We start from the raw sequence: 21,458 nt of genomic DNA on the forward strand, positions 1-21,458 counted from the left end.
ATGTTCATGTCATCATTTATACTTTACAGCATAATTTCAAACTGTGAGAGATCAAACTTGAGTGCAGATCATCTGTCTGTCACTTGTAGCATCCTTGAGTGTCTGGAAGAGGCCGAGAGGTGTTGTGGAAAGCCCACTGCAAGATGCCGTCAAGGGAGCCCTGCTGAGAAACAAACACAGCAGAAACAAAATTAAATATGTCCTGTTACTCTGGTATTATTACATGCGTTAAATCCATTAATCGTGCCTTCTTGCAACGTAGTCCAGTCGCAACACATTTAAATCACTGCAATATTGCATATTCCTCACACCTTAAACAAAAATATTTTTGATAATTAGCTACCTTTTCTCATCAGTCATAAATATTCAACTTTTCCTTTCTTTTAACTTTTAACCGTCTTTAGTTTCTACAGACTTGTATGTTCATTTAAAACGTATTTTTAACACTCACTGGTACCTAAGAACTTATGTCTTTCATTCATGATTTCCATATTGTGGTAACATCTTTATTTTAGATACAGAAGCAATGTTTTGTGGGAATTTAAACTAGACCATAAAACAAACATGACCACGATACATCACTAATTGATTGTTCCTCATTTTATCTCGACATCCCCAGTCTGTGTGATAAAAAGTGCAGCCACCTTAGGTCTGACATGTTATATTCATATCATGTCTACAAGTGTGTTATCGACATGTAACTGAGCATCACTCACGTCTCCCAGGATGGAGTCCAGTTCATCTTTATGGAGGACGGGATCAGGGACGGAGAAGTACTGATCGTGAACGAGTGTGTTTTGAACCCCTGGGGCGAGCTGGAGACACACACACACACAAACACACGCACATACACACACACACACACACACACACACACACACACACACACACACACACACACACACACACACACACACACACACAAGATTACACAGATTACACTCCATCATTTTCAGACAATGAAGATGTGTACATCATCTGTACACACACACACACACACACACACACACACACACACACACACACACACACACACACACACACACACACACACACACACACACACACACACACACACCTGTACGCCTCTGAATGATTCAGCCTCCTTTTCATCAGAGCTGCCCCAGGGCCGGGAGCAGGACGAGCAGATGGATCTCCCTCTAACGAACACAAGCACACTGAGAGTGAGTCAGGCTGTGATCTGCGGTGTATAGTGTTACTATCAAATCAATATTTTGATGTTCTACTAAACATGCAAACGGAATCTTAAATTTCTCTTTAATTTATCATAGGGAAATAACGAGAAACGCAGTCAATACAATTGGTGATAGCATGAGATCATCACCTGGATTTACGGTTTCATATGTCATCTGTGTCTCTGGTAGCATTTTGATCTTCATTTACAGTACACATGAAGCTGTACACCCTGCTGCAGCCTTTGCAAGCCATTAGTCGCCATTAGCTGGCGACTAATGGCGACTTAGCTCGGCAATCATCGCACCCTTAATGCACATTGATGATCAATACTAGCGCAAACAGGAATCTAGAGGAAGGACTTTGCCAGTAGGGATGTTTGTATGTACAAACTGATGCAAACATGATCCAACCGAGGCTGAGATTAGAATGAGTCAAACTTGTGGGAAGTAACCATGCTGTCTTCTGGTGAAACATAGTACAGTGATAGAGGAAGTGAGGAGTGGATGTCTTACTTGGAGAAGTGGCAGTGCATGTGGAAGCACTGCAAACACTGGAGGCAGTGAGTCAGGTCTCCTCCTTCTATGTGACAAACACCACACACCTCCCTAATACTGAGCAGCTCTCCGCCGGAGCACTGGATACACATTTTATACATTTTAGCAAAAAGGACTGTATTTGCAAGTAGCAGTGTTACAAAATTACAATTTGCGCAAAGGGAAGAAAGGCAAAATTAGGTGTTACGTGCGACAAAGTAAAAGATTGCATCAAACATAAGTCTTTACCTGGTTTCTGAGCTCAGTCATAGAAGCCGTGACACTGTTGAGAGGCGAGGATGAGAGCGAGAAGAAGGAGAGGTCTACAATGGAGTTGCTTGAGCTTGTGTTTGTTTGCTGGGCATTGAGGGGCTGTGACAATAAATATTATAAACCATGAGGAGAAAATGCAGAGCAATAACCCTGCAGACTAAAAACGATTAGAGATGAGTGACATTCAACATAGAAAACATGGAAATTACTGGAAATGTGAGATTTGATATAGAAAGCAGCTCACTAATAGTTATTTATATCACCTTTGTTTCTCAGTATTTAATAAATCAATCAATTTTAATCTATTTTCATACGAAAAATAAACATAAACATAAACACATTCAGTATGTACAGACTATTTAAACGCCCTTCAATACTTACTTGTAAAGGTATTTGGGTATAATTATCTCTTTTCACTCTGTTTCCACAGCACCACTCACAACGCCAAGTGCCACTGTAGATTCAAAATATGTGTTGTTAAAAAATAAGGCATCCCTGAACACACAAACACGCTAGTATATAAAAGTACTTACACACAGATAGGTTGTGGTTTAAATATTTTATTGTTCACCTTGGTATCGATGTGAGTGGAGGGTCCAGGCAGGTCAGATGAAAAGCTCGAGGACAGCCATCGCAACAAATCAGCTCCCCTCCATCCTTACACACTGTACACTCATCATCATTATATTGCACCTATACTCGCAGAAATACAGAACAAAAGCAAATGTACACACCTGCGAAAGGAAAGACTGAGTGACTGTGAATGAGTGGATGCTGAGGTGATGCTACCATGGCTGCAGTTGTCTCCCCCTTGTGGTGAAACATGTTATTAAGGGCTTTGGACTTGGATGGTCCATTTATCTCCTCTGACTGATCACAGGAGTAAAACTCCTCACCAACTGTTCTGGCATTTCCTGTTGAATAACAAAAGATTGAAAATATGTTTCATCATGCTGCCAAATGTTATTTTCGGCGCATCGAGTCGTCTATCTTCTTTCATCTAACATATTTTCCCTAAACCAGTTAATGATTCAAACATTCACATTTGATGTCCTAATGATGCTAGGCTGTTGTATCGATATTCGTGACTACTGAAAAAACAGATGGCCTACCATCAGAGCCCAACATCTGTTTGATATGGATCTTCTTTGTGGCTTCATGGCTGACTGGCGGCTCAGTTAAGGAGGAAGACAGCGTGACTGAAGACGACACCGCCTGAACACCTGTGGCAGAACAAGGGTTAAAGGTTTTATGACAATAAATCATGGTCTGTATATATGTTGGAATATGATTTGTAATTACTGTTTCCAGATGTTAGCTGTGGGGCTACAGCTTCACTCTTCACTCTGTACAGCCTCACTTTACCCCCTGGGGAAAACATGTATCATCAGGAGATCAATCCTTTTGGTTAGTTTTTTGGGGAGTTTTTGTTAGAAGACATAGTCAGAAGAGATGTATTATGGGAAATAACCTGGTCCATCACTTGTCTTGGCATGATACTGTGGATGCAGATTGTCTGAGTTTGTCTCTCTCTCCCCGTGGCTCCTCTTCTTGGTGTGAGAAGTTTTATGGGCTCCAGAGGATCTCTTCTCTGCTCTGGAGCCTGCGGCGTCCCATCCTGCCAACAAAATGTCAGCATATTACAGAATAATAAAGAACTCCATCAAATTGTTCTTACTAATCGTAGATAGTAAACTCTGTTCTGAAAGTACAGTGACTAAAGGTAACAGCTGGGATGGGAAATGGAAGCTTCTACTTCCAACCAAATCACTTTCTACAAATGTACTGTTCAGAAAATAAACAGTATGTAAAAAAACAGAAATCGTATTATGAAATTAAATATTAGTCTTTTCTTCAGTTTACAGAAAAAAATCTCAATGTATATATTTCTATTCCATGTATCAATATGGGTTTTATTTGACTTTAATAGCATGTATATTTTTGATAAACATGGCTGAAAAATCCATTAAATAAGGTGTTACATACAGACGTATAAGGAAACAGAAGCCGACTCATCTGGACAGAAAAGTAAGTCCCAGAATAAACATTGCAATCAAGTTGAAATGATTAAACAGGCACACTATATACAATTAACAGATATTTTGGTGAAACTTTGAATACACACTCGAGTGCAGGTTAGTGAACAGCGTCTGTAGCTTGGGGTAGCTGTCCAGGTTGTAGTCTTTGGACAAGTTGCTCCAGAAAGCCTGGATGGTGGATCTGCTCTGCTCCAAGACCCAGGACAGGAGGGAGTACATGGCCTTGTGGATCCCTTCTCTGCCGTCCTTCTCCAGGGTGTCCTATGAAAACAAGATGTGACCTCTGCACTCTGAATAAAACCATGTATGCATGGCAATACATGTCATAATCTAAGTAGGAGTTCCAGGAATATGATCTGAATTACTTTGTGGACAACAGGAGAATTATGAAATGAAAAAAAGGTTCTATCAAATGGTTTCAGTGTTTGATGCTCACACAAATTGCAAATTATTGTAATAAAAACGGAAAAAAAACAAGAGAAAACCGCTGACATTTCCACTCAAATTCATATTTTCATATTTTTTTCTTACCTTTAATAGTTGGTCAGTGATGATATTTTTGTCCACCAAACCATAAACGAGAGGGAAAGGGTCATCTACAGCCATAGCAATATCGGTCCGCAGCTCCCTCAGCAGGGAGCGAAGGTTTGTGTCCCGAAAAGCTCCCGTCCTGGACATGATCCACCTTGTGTGTCGATGAGATCCAAAGTGATCCAGACCACACAGGACCCAAGATCATTCAAAAGGTACTGTGAATGGAAGAGGTGTGTCCTTCTCAGAGAAGTACATATTGTTTCATGCTGATATTGAATCATGTGACTATCTGTCATGTTCTTTTTTATATGTACTCCAGTGTTTCTTTAATATGTATGTACATCACTACACCGTGCATATGTACACTGATGCAACTCATTTTGACTGCCTGAAATGTTCAGAAACTCCACATTAAGGTCTCACCCTTGAGGAAATCTAACCAAAGCTGCCCTCGACCTCTTGTCTCTGTGGAGTTCATGTGTCTACTAAAAGCACTTGCTGTCTGTCCGCCTGATGATCCTCAGGGGGATCGAATGACGGGCTGTCCATCTAGGGGAATACCTGTCCTCTTACATTCGGAGGGCTGAGTGTAAACGACCGGAAAACATAACAGTGACAGTTTCCTTTTTAAAAGGTTCTTTCCACCACTACTTCCCCTTAGCTATCAGGTTTTCAGACACTGTCTCACCGCAGGAACTCAGGATTAGTGCGATAATTATTGCTGTGCAATAGACAGGAGAACATTAACACTGTAAACAATTACCTGATTGACAGACTGATTATATGGTTGCTTGGTTGATTACCACATTCTCCGCCTATTTTCCTCTGTTGCTCTCACTGAATGTAGTACACTCTAAAAAAGACTAATACAAACTAAATATAAATAAAATATCCAGCACACATATACAGTATGACTCTAAATTGCCCGTAGGTGTGAATGTGAAAAGGAATGGTTGTCTCTCTATCTGTCATCCCTGCAATAGTCTGGGAACCTCTTCAGGTTGTACCCTGCCTTCGTCCAATGTCAGCTGGGATCTTCTCCAGCCCCAATGTGAACGGTTAACGATAATGAATGGATAGATACACATTGTAAGAACCAAATATGGTGTTGGAAATAGGTAAATGCATGCATGAATCTCTGTTGGGTCTACTATGTGATGAAAAGGAAAAAAATGAAACATGGTTTCAAGCAAAAATGTTGTTTAATAATGAGTGTATTGCTGATGAAAAAAAAAAGTCATCCAATAAAGGTAATTTGTATAAAAATTGAAATGTTGAGGATGCTATTAATCCAAATTGCAGTGTTTCTAATGTTGGTATTAAAGACTCAAGTGAAAGGAGTGATACAAGTGGTAAGCCAAGTATCACGTCCTCGGCACAGATACAAGTGGAGGCAAATAGAGCTGCACAGCTTTAAAGGAAAGACATGCTTTGGAGGAGCAGGAGCAACAGCTGAGGAGGTAAAACCTAGCAGCTTGATTTGGAAGCCGAACTAGCTGCTTCCACTGCTACGTCAACGGCTTAAATCCTAGGGCAAAGGAATACAAGCCGGAAGGAAAATTTAAGAAACAAAATGGCCGTTGCCACCTGGTGAACCATTGTTAACGGATGTGCGATCCAGGGAAACTGAGCAATGGTTTAAAACTACTTCACAACGGCAATGCAGCCCCAATGAACAACAGCAGGAAAACAATATATTGGGAACGCATCGTCTTTCGGACCAATTAACAACTGCTCAGTTAAAGGATGAAGAAAGGCCTTCTACACACCATCAAATCAGTGTAAATCCGCCTGGAGACATACTTACCATCATGCACATGCAAAATAAAATAACAGCTGCTCTGGTGCACCAGCAGCATTCATGATCTCTGCCAGCACGAGATACCCTCTCCAGTACAGAGCCTTGAACAAGAAGTGGAGGAAAAGCCAAGAAGAGCAGATTGTTTATATTATTTGGAACAATTTAGAAGTGGACAGCTGTGAGAACTAAGGGTCTTCTACAGGAACACTTTGGAAATCTGTATAAAACTGCAGCTGCATACATGAGGCTTTGACCTGGGAAACAATGCAATGTATGGATGGTAAAGCACTTACAGCCTATGCTTTAACCACAGAGCTCACTTCATAGATCTTGCAACATTCATTGAGCGTTGTGGAAGTCTGAGAAAGCTGGATGCCTTGACTTTGCTCGCAATCACTTATTGGATGAGTCTGAACAGTTCAAAGGAAGGAAGCACAAGGAGGGGGAACAGAGAGTTCACTTTGTGTGCTTATGTGTTGGTCACATGGCTTGTCTTGCAAAGTTTGTGGTAAATCTCATCGCACCGCGCTTCATATCAAAAGGCAAATACCAGCTCTGGAACCTTTAAAGGAACCATCTAACTACACCTTACCCCTTGAGTGGTTTGGAGGTATCCGGTTTCCTGACTTGGTGGACGGACTCATACTCTGTCCGTGGTGAGGAAAAGGTTTTGGATCACCAACGCCAATTCAGCTCTCAGAAACATCATTGCTGAATGCAGTTTTTCCAGACGCTACGATGGAAGAGCAGTGAAACAAAAGATGGCAGATCTTCCCATGTGAGAATAATTCATGATCTACCAACATTCACCAGCATTCACCAACACAGGAGTAGATGACTGTGGACCAATCAAAGTAAAGAGGGTAAGGTCAACCTGTTAATGATACAGTGTTATATTTACTTGTATCAGGGCTGTCCATCTGGAGATAGCAGTTTCGCTGGAAACCGATGCATGCATCAACACTTTGTGGCACTTTATTGGCAGGAGAGGACAAGTGGTGCACCTAAGGTCAGACAATGGTACTTCATTGAGGCAGAAAGAGAACTAAAAGAGTCACTCACTGCTTTGGATCATGATTGGATTCAGGGCGTCTTGTCACAGGTTGGGGTTGGAGTTTTACCAGCATGTGCACAGCATGGTGGGCTGTGGGAACGGTTGTTCCGCCTGATGAGAATGGTTCTCAGCTCCTTTCTATGTCAGCAGAATTTGGATGATGATGGATTCATACAGTGTTCTGTGCAGCGGAGGCTATTAGGAACAATCTGCCAATTACCAAGCTCTCGGACTCGGAAGCTACTACAAGAAACTTTCATTTTGTGTTGATTTTGGTGTTCCTTGTGGACGGAAATGGTAGTGTTTCTGTAATGTATCACTCCATTAACTTTAGAAAACCTCTCATATTATTTCAGCTGGATCTGGCAGTCAGCCCCAATCAACCCTGGTTCTGGTTCTACCCATGCCTTCCTTTCATACAGCAGGCCCGGCAATACGGCCTGGACCTCCAGCAGCATGGTGTTTGTGTTGTCTTGCAATGCTCTACTCAAAGTTATTACAATTAGGTTTGAAAATGGTGAAAGGCATACACCTTGTGGAATTATGAGTTGAGGTAGCCTATTTAACATTTTCCAACAATATGAACCAATACATTTTCTGTCATGACTTAAACAAAAATTAAAGATTAAATAGAATAGACAATATTGCTAGCATGTAAATGTTGATGTTTAGGAGAGTGAAGCCCTTTAATCTGTAATTTATTAATCATTTAACATTATTACATTATTCATACTGGTGAACAAGGACCACTTCTACAGAGGGACGTTCACAACATACATATTACATTATTATATACAGTGCAGTGCATTACAGTGGATCGTTATATGTGTATTACCGGGATGAAGGGAGGGAGAGAATGGGAAGGAGAGAGGGTCTGAGGGAACCGGGAAAGGGAGAGGAGTGGTTGGAGGGAGCGGGAGTTGTGATAGTAAGTTGTCTTTTATTACTTCTTTTTTTTTTAACCACAGTACAGTTTGTTCTAAAAAAGTTAAACTCATAGAGAGATAGAGTGCCACATTTTCACAGCTACTGTTAGTGAACCTACTGAAAGTTGACTGGGAATATCAAATGAGATACATTTTGTCATGAGATGCTATAGAGAGATGCTATAAAACATTCTAAGATAGTCAACCTCCATTCAGAGTGCGGAGACCCTGAAGGGCAAAAGGTCGAAGATCAGATCAACGTGCATGCGTGCTGCAGACATTCAGACGTGTTCGGCCATCTAGAAAAATGGCCGACCCCCCGACTATTTCTTCCTTCTATGTTTAGGCATCATTTTTGGTGCTTTCCCTTTTTATATATAAAAAATACAAAACATAACAGCGAAAAGAATTCCGTTGGTTGTCCCGTTTTCCTCTTTCATTCTTCCAAAACAGTTTTTTTGCTCGTTTTCATTTCAACGTTTGGTTGTTTTTTCCCCCCCTTTTCTCCTCCAGTCACTTACATATTGACAAAGTATACAATATTTTACAACTGAACAAGAATGAAAGATAACATTTGATTTGTCCAATCAGATACAAGGCCCACATCCTATATCCAATTAGAGAAGTCAACTGGAAGCTAGCCAGTAGTAAGCAACACAACAAGCCTATGGTGTGAAGGGAGCTGTCCGATCTCAGCTCTGCATTAACATGAGCAACTGGCCTCGGGGACAGTAGGCTCTACTGGTTTGTCCAGCTTGATGTCAATCACTGGGAATTGTCCAGTTAAGAAAAGGTCAGGTGGTTCAGGAGAAAACAATAAAATACTATAAACTGACATGTCACAGTTAAATGGGTAATGCTTTAAAATACTAGTTACAGTGTAAATAGGTTGTACATACAGGTCATCAATGAAATACTTGATGGGCACTTTTCCTGCATAAAAATAAAAAAGTTACTATCTTGTGGCCACAGCTTAAGCTAATGTTTTTATCCCAAGAAAAAAAAAATGCTCACAATAGTAATTATAATAGCACTGCACTATATTATTTTGCAATGTAACTATGTTGACCCATTACTTCAATCTTTTTTACCATGTTATAATATTACGGTAACCCGCAACTATTCAATAAATACTTAGTATTAAAAAAGCACAATGTTACCCTCTTTCTCCCTAACCTCTTTGCTGGTATACATTTGTCTGGTATAAGTAACAAGAAAGTATTATATTAATACTCCATATGTTCTAAATAGTTACACTGTAATTTTCTGTAACTTTATGCTTCAATTGTAAAACAGGTCGAGCAATAGAATGTAGAAATTTAATTTCATATATTTACATGAACTAATTCCCATTTATTGATAAGTATTTCTCTTTTCAATCAGCCATCCATCCTCCATCACACATCCTCAATGTATGTCACTTCCCAGACTCCCACTATGTGGTGCTATACTGTGCTTCCATACTACCTTTCTGGCTCTGTGCATTTCCTCTCTACTAAGCAAATAAGGTTTAATGACTGATGCCTCAGTAGACAGTCGGCTGGGCGGCCTGTTTGTACTGGAGCCAACAACCACTAAGAGATTAAAAATAAGCTTTCTATTTCTTGGCTGTGTGGCTCTCGGCAAAGTGAGTCACAGTGGCTGAAAAGGATACTGCCTTCAGGATTTGCATCGTCCAAGCTTTCCATTCCAGGGAGGGCTGCTGCAACACGACGAAACAGCTAGGAAAAGAGAAAAGGAGGAGGGTAGAGATGAGAGGAGAGGAGGGAGAATTAGGGATCAGAGCATATTTAAAAATAATAACAATAATGATTGGAGAGCATGCAAGAGAGGATAGCAAAAGTAAGGGGGTTGAAAATGTGCAAACAAGTGTATATTATATTTTTCGTATATATAGACATGCTCTCTTTTTCCTTTGTTTGCTACTTTTGTCCTGTACTCACTGGGGTTGGATGTGCACACTATCCATCACACTTGTTACTACTTTTTCCACATGTTTCTACATAGAATATTTTAAATATTCACGTTGGTGACTCGATCGCCAACACACAGGAATGGCAGAAAAGCTGGTAGTAACTGACTCCCAAAATGCTGTGAAATATGGTGAAACTGCACGGATCACCTGTTTGACATTGCAGCCGGTCTTGGCACTGGTCTCGATGAACATGACGTTCAGCTCTTTGGCTCTCTGTTCTCCTTCCTCGATCATGATTTGCCTGTAGAAAAATCAGGCCAGGTTCAGCATCATAATGTCGAAGGATAATTTATTTATATATATGTTGCTTTGAACAACATTGTTTCTGCTCCACGAAAAATATTTTAAAGATATCAAAGACTACATTAACTGTAACTCACCTCTTCTCTTCCAGATCTGTTTTGTTGCCGACTAGCATGATGATGACATCACTTCCTCTCTCTGTCCTGACATCATCAATCCATTTGCAGGTCTGCTGGAATGAGTTCACATCTGTGGAGACCAGAGTCTTATTTTAAACGTAGTTGTTTGTTTGTGTTAGCTGCGTTGAATTCCCCTAAATACATCTTATTTACCGTGTCAGACAGGTGGAAACATACAATGCATACATGCTCAGAGGTAAATTAGCACTCTCTCACTTGTAATGTCATAAACGACCACAGCTACTGTAGAGTCTCGAATGTAGCTGGGGATGAGACTCCTGAAACGCTCCTGTCCAGCAGTATCCCACAGCTGCAGCCTTACCTGCATTTACACACACACACACACACACACACACACACACACACACACACACACACACACACACACAAACACACACGCACACACACACCTTACCATCATACTGCACACAGACTATACAGATGTAAGGCCTCATAAGTACACATCCAAAGGGTGGGATAAGCTAGTATCAGCTTGTGAGCAGGCTGCTAGAGCATAATATGCTGACAAAGAAATTGTAATAATACTAGCTGAAGAAGATGATCCATGACAGAGGCTTTGACTTTTTAGGGCTAGAAAAACCAAAGCTATTACCAGCAGAAATAACCTTAGAATAATCGCGTTAGTCTGTGAAGGGAGAAGTGATTAAGCAAATCAAATCAAAGATTAGTGAAACCAGAGTGGAAATTGTGATATTTCTTACTTTGGATGTTACTGGCTAAAACAAGACCAAGTATGAGTAAATTAATTCCTCTTTACACGTGGAACTACATATGAATTTTAAATGAGAATCAAGGCTTCCTACTGTTCGGTCTTCCAGGTACATTGTCTTCGATAGGAAGTCTATTCCAATGGTAGCCTGCAGTGGAGAAAGAACAAAGGGGGGAAATCAGTATTACGCAGACTTTAAAAGCTAAATGTCCTCCGCTCCATCTGTTTTTCCTCGCAGATTGACCGTTGTTTAAATGAAGGAAAATACAAAAACCTGTTAAGTTAAAAAAAATAAAATTGAATAAGCACAGAAATTGAATCAGACTGAAAAACTAATTTAATTTGAATTGCCATCAGGGCTCAATCATTCACACTTGTTACCTAACTTCTAAGAAAGGCAAGGGACATACTAATCTGTATTCTTTTTTAAGAGCGTAATATTGCAAATACAAATATTTCCTTTTGATAATTGCATTGATAACAGTCTCAATTCACTTGTTGTATATAGACCCTGGTTTGCAATTTGTACATCAAGCAGGCATGTTTGGCCAAAAAGAAACATCGCTGTAACATTATTCAATTGGTAATCTACCATACCATCGAAGGCTTATTTCATTTTGACCTATGAGGTGATTTGTCCACATGTATTCAAATCTAACATCAGAGGAGGATTTGTGAAAACAGTGATAATACATTTAGGCAAGAAATATAGAAATATAGTTTATACAAGGAGAACTGCCACAACATCACTTATTCAGTACATTTATTGACCATAACCAGTCAGCATATCATGCAATAAACTTGTCTATATACTGTAAGTGTATCTGTTTTTTTATGTTTTTTGTTCTGGATCTTATTCGATTCTCACCTGATACGTGTTGTCGAAACTGTCATACATGAATCTAGTGATGAGAGATGTTTTCCCCACTAGAAGAGAGAACAGAGAATAGGTATTAGTTCAGATCATAAAGAATCAAGAAGAATGATTGAATATTATTATATGAAAATGGATGTCCATTGTGTTCCTTGGTGTGAGAAAATTAATGCATATAATATCCAACCACAGCCACTGTAATATCACTATCACACTATAACCATTACATTGAAACACAAACCATGAGCCATCTCATTTACCTTATAATCTGTCTGATAATTCAGCATGCAACTGTCCTCACAAGACAACATTGTTAAAGTACGAAAGAAAAGGAACTAAAAAAAAACTTTTTAAATATAATTAATTGTTTTCCCTCAGAGGCAAGAAAATACACTTTATTGTACATTTTCTGTTTTGAAGGGAAAGATCAGACATGTAAAATATGATTTTAAAGTTATAAAAATGCATAACATCAGTATGTGAGATGCATGAATAATTTTCAACAACAACTTAATTGTTCACATTGCTGAAATAGATATGTAAATGTTACTCACTATCAAACCAATATGAAATAAATGTCAAATGATAAACAATGTCAATAATGAGAAATGAACTGGTTTCATCGATGATGTGTCAATAAATACTATAGTGACATGAAACAGAGAAAAGCAGAAAAACCTCACAACGCAGAAGCAGCACCCTCAAAATATTTGACAGTTTTGCTTAAACTTACTTAGCATTATGATCATATGAATTGTGTATTTTGTTGAGTGTTGTGTATTTGTATAACATTTGTATAGATCCCCCAAAATGAAAGTGGCCATCCTTGAGCAGACACATCCAACACATATATTTAGCAGCATGCAAAAGCTGGATGGAGACTTCTCAAGGGGATCAAGGTGAGTCTTGGAAGCTGTATTCTTATTTACATCCCACCCAGCACCGTCTCTAACACAATTTTCCGTCACATCTATACATAAGTGAGGACTGTACTTTTCCAGTAGGCCCCGGGCTCTAATGCAGAGTCTCTCTATGCAGACAGCAGTAGTTTTGAAGCCAGCGATGGGCAGTGACCACGCCAGGCCTCGATTCAGCACCATGGACAGTAACATTGCAGTGCAGGCCACACAAACACACAAGGAGGCTTGAAGTCGACACACAGCCTCCTCACATGCACACTCTCTCTATCTCTCAGTCAAGCTGTTGTCACATCAGGTTTAAATATGTGTATTCTGCTGCTGTAGTGTATGGGATATGTGCTCCTCTGCTGCCACCCTGGTTGTCTGAACACGTATTCAGGCAGCTTTACAGCGCTAAACCATTATCGATCAGCACCTCCCGAATGTGTGCCATCACATCATATCATACACACACACACACACACACACACACACACACACACACACACACACACACACACACAGTCATTCCCACCCTGAATAGATGGCTTATTAAACAAATGGTATAATGTTGTGGCTATTGTTAAACCCGTGATAATGTCGTTATGCATGGCCCCGAACCGGAGACTGCGAGGTTTAGAGATGCTACAGACATCGTCAGCCTAGGGTGTGTCCCGAACTGACACATGGGGGACTGTTTATTATCTTCTCTAAATTGATAAATAAAAACACGAGAGGTGGAGGAAACATATTAGACACTTGCCATGTGATGGAATAAAGGATTGCTCATTGTAGAAATAATAAACCGGTCATCTGAAAACAGGCTGAGCATATTTTGTCGGTCACTGCAGCACATCAAAACATCCGAACATATCGCCGGCTCGGATGCGAAGTGTGGCCATTTGCGACAGCTTGACCATCCTTGGGGATATTTAGTGCAATAAGCAATTGTTTTGAAGTGAGCATGATGGTTATATTTAATCCAAGAGTGCGATTAATATGCATGCGGTGTTTTTTTTTTTTTTTTTTTCTTCTTCGGTTAATAAGATCTTCTCCAGTCGCAGATTCTGCCAAACGGTGCATGGGCGTGAAATTACCCAAAGTGAGTCGGCCACATCTTCGAGATTCAGCAAAACAATTTCAAAATCAACAACAATTACATACATGGCCTTCTACGTAAACGCATATTTAGCATAAGGGGAGGATAACACCGAGCCTCCCCAAGATTTGACTCACCGCTCTGCTCTCCCAAAAATACGAGTTTAAATTTCCTCAGGGGGTTCCCCAAATCTCCTCCAGCTGACATGGTGGCAGATAAAGAGCTCAACTTGGATTATGTTATATGTTCTTATCGCTCGGCGTCTCCTACGGTTGTGGGTGCGCAGGGGGATCCTCCTCTCCTCACAGAATGATGGGAATGCAGCTCAGCATCCTCCTGTCAATGTAGGGAGTATATGCGCCTGCGCGACCTCACCTATTTCTATCCGTCACCTTTCTATCCAGGAAACGAAACGACACTGGTGTTTTTATGTAGACAGAAGATGATAAAACATAATATTGTGAATACATGTTTGTTTGGTTGGTTGGTTACAGTGAAAGCAGACCACATGAAGTTAAACAGTGCTAATGATACCTTATGCTACTTCACCCTATATCTAGATACATATTTACTCTTTACTCCACTCCAAAAATGCAAATATAATTCATTATGAATTAATACATATTGATTTGACGGCTATAGGGACTTTACAGATTCAAAATATTCTGATAAATTATTTCATCATTTAAAAAAACGTGATGCAGATGAAAATGCCCAACACTATATGAAGTATTTAAAATTAGAGCTGAAAGGATTAGTCGTTTAATCGATTAGTTGATATACAATAATTCAAAATATAATATATTAATATAAACTCCTGTAATGGAGTATTTTTATACTGTAGTATTGCTACTTAAATAATCTGAATATATTCACCACTGCATAGCTCACTCCACATTGTGATAGTCAGAAGAATTAAATAACCTCATTTTAAAAGTGAGTCCACTAACTTTCTTTATACTCCGAAACATACAGCACCAAAAAACTGAGTGAGGATGTTAAGGGGCATTCTAGCTTATTTAATATCAGACATCCATTCATTTTGGGGCCATAAGGGAGGCAGGTCAAAACAAGAATGGTCAAAACTGATGCAGGATAGGCAGAGAAATACAGATCTTTAGTCAAACTTCAGGAAAACCCTTGATCCCACACTTCCCATGCAACTGGATGACAACTTTCATTGCTTCCTCTGCCTAGTAAGGATCGTTTTGTGTGAGCAGGAAATGGATGTATACAACTACTAAATATCACTTGATTTTACAAAATAATGCATTTTCAACATAATTTTATTCGGCTCCCGTCAGTTTACTAAATATAAACACACCAATTGTCATAATTTTGTCATCATTTTGTGTAAAAATGTCAAATTCAACCTTAATGCTAATGTTCAAAATCGAACAGCTCTGCCTCCTTCTCTTTCCAGAAAGCAAAGCTGCGGTCAATGTATTTACAAATGTCTGTCGCAATGCCAAACTCATCTGGAGCCGCAGTTGGAACTATAACTACTGTGGGTATAAGTCTGGAATCTGACAACAATGACGAGGAAGATGGTAATGGGGATGGACAGCGGCATGCTCTGGAGTCCCCAAAGAAGCACACTTTGATGTCCTCGAAGCCGTCGCTCCACTTTCGACCCCCCGTCCGGATTTCCCGGAGAACCGCCTTGTGGAAGTCCCTCACCACCTCCCAGGAGAAACTGCTGACGTGGTCAAAAACTTCGAAGCAGAGTAGATGCCTCATCTTCCTCTCCTCGGGTGACAGCTCTTGCTCTAGGATGTGGAAGTATCCCAACATGAAAAGGTCAAGGGTCAAGCTGTCGTGGGTCACTGCAGCACCATCCACGTCTGGCAGGAATTGCTCCGGGGAGAAGGTTACACAAGGTGTGCGATTTTGTGAGGAGTAAGAGGAGGAATAACAGGACTTCTGTGCACCTTTGAGTTGTAGTTTATTTCTCCAGGAGTTCAGCATCTTGTCCACAGCACCTCGTTGTCTGCAGAATTGAAACATGGAGGTGATTTTCTTTTGGGGCGATGCTCCGGTCACTCTCCCTAACGGCGCTTCTTGTCCCTGTTTCTTTCTCGCTGCTCTCACTGAAATAGCATATGCTGATTTTTTCCAGTGGCTCAAGAACAGCACCACTATACGCTCTTTCCTTAAGCTGGTCGTCTCCATCACAGGGCTCATCTTAAAACTGAGGCCTGTGTTGTCATCCTGGTTTTTTATTCCGGACGCGCCAAACACAACCTGACTGCCTCCTTTCACAACCCCAGCGAAGGGATAAATACCACCAATCTGACCTTCAAAGTTGGATCTGAGGTTTCTGACCGACACTCCAGACTGTTGGATCTCCCTCTCCACCTTCTCCCTGCGCGCTCTGCTGTAGCTGTTGGTCTCCAGACGATGGCTAAAAGCTGACGCCATCCCTATATGAGGAATCCGACATCCACTAGAAATCTCACCATGTGTTTGCATCATCTCTTGGTTCGGCTGCACCAATCCCTGGCCTAAATTAATTCCTAAACCATCTCTTACCCCCTGCAAACTCTTCATCTCCTCCATCATGCCTTCCACTATCCTCCTCTCACCCCCGTCCTCTGTGGTTTGTGTCAGATTAGCCACCAGCAGTGACATACTCTTAACAATCTCTGAGACACGACTGCACCACCCTGGCAAGGTCAGGTGCATTGTGCCCTCTGCATCCATCTTTTGAAGGACCTCTTTGTTAAGGGAGATGTTTACGATTGGATCAGGTAAGATGACCCTCAGCTCCTCGGTCAGCCTGGTCAGCTCCAGTTCATAGGCCTGGCAGCGCTTCTGCAGTGAAACAGTCTCGATCTGCTGCTGCAGGTACACCAGGTCATCCTCTGTTAAGAGCTCACCAAAGGGGCCCAAGACTGCGTTGTGGGTTTGGGAGTACTTCCAGCCATCCACTGGGGTGTAGTCATTACTCATGTCCTGTTAGAGGGACGAAGAGATTCAAGCAAACAATCTTAATAGATGCTGATTTTGACAAAGGAATCATTTTACATTTTTAATTATTCTCTTTCTTCTTCCAAAAGTTAGATGAGAATGTTTGCCCATTCAGTAGGAAGCTCCAGTTAGCAGCCAGTTTGCCACGAAGACTGTAAATAGCAGCTAGCCTGGCTCTGTCTGAAGGTATCTGTCTACCAGCACCACATCTTGATTGATTAATGACACAAAAACCAAGTGTAAAAATGGCATGTTGCTGTGTTATAGGGGATTATATATCACACTATATCTTGGCTGGGAGCAGTAATTTCCAACTTCACAATGATCACTTCAGGAAGTCAGTTCTTCCAGCCAAGAAATAGTCCAGTACATAATAAGTATATTTATTATAAATTGTTGAACTGTTCCTTAAAAAACATATTTTCTTAAAAATAAAACATAGAACACAGTATGTGTAGATTGGACCGACAATAATACTCCTAATAATACTACTCTATCACTCCTGTCTGTTTTGATTTAGTTAAAAATGCTATTTTTTTATTTTTTATTTTTTTATCTTATTGTTTGCACTTCAGATTTTTTAGTCTGAAAACAATAGAAACAAAACATGCAAAGGGTACTTCATGAGCCACATTTATTTGACACTTTGGATTTGAGTGAGATTTTTGCTCTCTGACACACCTGTGTGTTTATAGAAAGTCTCTGCATCTTCTCATTTACGTGTTATTTGTGCGTGTTATTTTACTTTTTTTTTAAAAAGTACCTGTCTCCTCTGTGCCTCCTCATCCTGCAGCCTAACCTGTAGCTGCCGCACCATCACCTGTCGTTTCCACTCTGCTATGGGGCGACCGACTTCATCGTGAGTGGGCACCAGGGAGTCGATGTCAGCCAGGATCACATCGACAATTGGTACCTCCTCCAGTAGCTCCTCGCCGTCAAGCTTCTGTCAGTGTTCAACCATGTGAGACAGTCAGAGCTAAAGCCATTTGTGGAAATAACATTATTATTGATTGTGCAATACTGTTCCCATATTGTTGTGTGTTTTTCCTGATCCGATGTGAGGCCCGGGATAGGGATGTCATGTGTACAGATTGTAAAGCCCTCCGAGGCAAACTTGTATTTGTGATGTTGGGCTATATAAAATAAACTGAATTGAATTGAATTGTTCTTATACTGTTAGCATTCATAGGAATGTTTTTTTTGTATTCTTAATTTTAAATCAAATTTTTACCTTAAACATATTGTAATTCTGTGTGGAAGGAGGACCGAGCAAAATATGTTTTTCATTGTACGGAGTAACTGTCTGTTATCAGTCTATATGACAATAAAAATATCTTGAATCTTGAATATTTATCTGTTGATTAGCTATATGATTATCAAGTGTGCACCAATTAGTCCTAAAAGTCATACTAAATAAAGTAAATATTTGCTGTAAAATACAAATAATACAACATTAATTAAATGTTGGTGTTTATCACTCAGCTCATCAACGTCCTTGTCATTCCTATTTGTTCATTAATGTTGGTGATGTCATGCATAGCTCAACCCTCCTGGGTTATCATATTAAAATAAAATGATGATAAGTTTGACAAGGTTTACACTATTAGAGGGTTTCATATACTGTCATAACATGGTTGCACAATGAAATTCAGTTTGAAGTCACAGAAAAATACACAAAAAAGCAAAACTATAATATATGGTGGAGGATGAATTAATAATAATAATAATTTTTCTAATTACTCAAAGACTCAAAGACGCTTCTTTAGTTAATTAGCTCTTAAGTCTAGTGGTACAGAAGCTGATGCTTCTGTATCTCTTGCCAGGCGGCAGCAGGGAGAACAGGCTGTGGCTGAGGTGGGTATTGTCTTTTGAAATCCTCAGAGTACTCACTTAGATGGGTACTAATGATGTTCAGGACAATTTTTAATCACTCGCTCTACAGTTTCCTTAAAAAGATATTCATGAGCTTTCTTCACCAGGAGGGAGATGTGCGATGACCATGTCAGGTTGCTTTTGATGCTGATTCCTGTAATATCTTGACTTCCAGTTCAAGGGAGTGTCGCTTGTTGATGATGTCATCCAGGTCACAGTTCAGATAGAATAATAAAAGATGGACGCACACTGCGCCTTATATGGTCACACAAGGACAGCGTGTTTATACTTAGACAATTAAATATCAGTACACACACTTAAATACTACAATTTCCATGAACTTCAAACTGTTTACCCGCTCCAATTAAGCTCCATTGATGTAGATAGAGGTGTGTCTTTCCCTCCTTTTTTCTAAAATCAACAATCAGCTCCTTTGGTTTTTCTGACATGAGCAATAGGTTGTTCTCACAGTAAAACTGAGCACCACTCAGCAATATTGTTGATTTCTTCTCTATATAACGTCTTATCATTGTTTGTAATCCGACCTATGAAGGTAGTGCCATCTGCAAACTTCACAACAGAACATCTCACAGAATTAGCATTAATTAGCCAGATTAAAGAATGTAGCACAGGGCCTTTAAAAGGCGAAGATCCACATTATAAGGATTAAAACTTCACACCACAGCATCTAATTTTCTACACATGTACAGTACACTTTTTTTGAATAACACCTTGTCAGTTCTACCCAATTTTTCCAAAAGACAATATCAACGCACTTCTATGTTACTTTTTGCACTTTACACATATTTCTCGTGCACACTGGCTCACCGATTGTCCAGTGAAGACCGCAGTGAAGCCAGCGTGCCTCAGAGACTTCAGAGACTTCATGTGGGACATCAGCGTAAGATCCGTCTCTGGAGGCTTTAGGTGGCTGAACGATGTAACCACTGTGAACAAACATAACAAAGGCCAACTGTCAACAATTCTGTTTTAAAATTACTCTTTTTATTACACAAAAGGGATAAGTTATTTGCAAAATATTGTGTCAGTTGTAGACAATGAAATGCAAACATGCGGTTTCTTTGTTAAGCACCTGACGAGGCCACCTGTACATGCTGGATGGAGCCTGTGGTGGGTTTCTTCAAAGTGGCAGCAGGGGTCAGGGAAGAAGAGGTCACAGGAAGTGGAGAAGGGTGGCGAGGCAGGGGGAGCACCTCCTTCACTGGCTGCTAGGGACACACACACACACACACACACACACACACACACACACACACACACACACACACACACACGGCAGGGGTGAGCAATTATTAAAGGGACAGTTCACTTTGTTTTGCTTTTACTTATATGTTATCATCAGAAAATAGCTTTGTCCAAAGTGTTTTTGTTTCTTTGATTTCAATATCTACTACCCTTCTAAGAGATCTAGTGATTCATTTGGTTGTGCCTATATTGAGCTTCCTTGTTTACAGTATGTAAACTCAGTGATGAATGAGAATTAGAAGATAATTGAGTTGTGCTTGAAGGCACTGGTTACCAATTTGTTTCTGCCGTTTATTACAGAAATTAGGGAATTTAGTACAGTAGTCATCTTCGTCAAAAGGATCAAGCGACCGGTTGCTTGAGTGAGTGAGCTATAGCAAACAACTATTGCCGTTAGCCAATTGTGGGTTGTATTGTTTTAATTGTCCGTGTTACAGTGTCCTACTGTTATTTAAAAACCTGCACTGATGATTGGTCACCTTGCTGTTCTCCATGTTGGCTCTGCTCATTCAAACTCCAGACGTTCAAAGCAGCAGGAGCTCCTTTTTCTGAAACTGATAACAAAAATGAAATACAGCAACAACAACGAGATAAAATGAGCAAAAGAAATTTGACACAGAGCAGAGAGTATAAACAATTTCAAAGTAATCATCTAAGAGACCGAGGCCCCCTTGATGCCACACATGCTCAATTCAACACAGGCCAGAGCTCGTAGCAATTGGAACAAAAACAAAAAGTGGTGAAACACGACCCCAGTCATTGAAGGTAGCGTATCCCACACAGAGTGCAGGAGAAAGTGTGTTAGAGCTTGGAGAGACATGATATCCTGCTTCAGGTGACCTTACTGATTCACAGGACTTTCTAACAAGCGCCACGCCATTCAATAGCATAAATACTACACAGACATTAACAGTGTTTCTCCCAATTATGCATAACGTAACGTAAGAAGTCAGATTCCTTGTTAGTGGTAGCTAGCTTTTTTTTAATGCTTTGT

General features: G+C 40.2%; 3 protein-coding genes across 3 annotated transcripts; all 3 read right to left on the reverse strand.

The window, feature by feature from the left end:
* Positions 1-43: 43 nt before the first annotated feature.
* Positions 44-4,720, reverse strand: aire (autoimmune regulator; the record flags this gene model as incomplete). The annotated part of the gene is made up of 13 exons (XM_079237302.1): positions 44-163; positions 717-815; positions 1,079-1,160; positions 1,710-1,831; positions 1,980-2,102; positions 2,385-2,457; positions 2,575-2,696; positions 2,793-2,917; positions 3,116-3,226; positions 3,306-3,371; positions 3,475-3,621; positions 4,129-4,303; positions 4,574-4,720. The coding sequence occupies 13 exons, from the start codon at positions 4,718-4,720 to the stop codon at positions 80-82; spliced, it is 1,476 nt and encodes a 491-aa protein (XP_079093428.1). The 3' UTR covers positions 44-79.
* A 3,392-nt stretch (positions 4,721-8,112) lies between these two features.
* On the reverse strand, positions 8,113-14,563 carry rab6bb (RAB6B, member RAS oncogene family b; the record flags this gene model as incomplete). The annotated part of the gene is made up of 8 exons (XM_079230929.1): positions 8,113-9,125; positions 10,012-10,078; positions 10,480-10,573; positions 10,713-10,824; positions 10,971-11,076; positions 11,579-11,632; positions 12,353-12,411; positions 14,494-14,563. 8 exons carry the CDS (start codon positions 14,561-14,563, stop codon positions 9,061-9,063), a joined length of 627 nt encoding a protein of 208 aa, XP_079087055.1. The 3' UTR covers positions 8,113-9,060.
* Positions 14,564-15,736: 1,173 nt separating this feature from the next.
* espnlb (espin like b) lies at positions 15,737-20,973 on the reverse strand (the record flags this gene model as incomplete). Its single annotated transcript, XM_079216122.1, has 5 exons — positions 15,737-17,311; positions 18,090-18,269; positions 20,027-20,145; positions 20,292-20,424; positions 20,944-20,973. The coding sequence occupies 5 exons, from the start codon at positions 20,971-20,973 to the stop codon at positions 15,737-15,739; spliced, it is 2,037 nt and encodes a 678-aa protein (XP_079072248.1).
* Positions 20,974-21,458: the final 485 nt, after the last annotated feature.

Source organism: Taurulus bubalis (assembly GCF_910589615.1).
Source record: "Taurulus bubalis genome assembly, chromosome: 1".
Classification (NCBI taxonomy): domain Eukaryota; kingdom Metazoa; phylum Chordata; class Actinopteri; order Perciformes; family Cottidae; genus Taurulus; species Taurulus bubalis.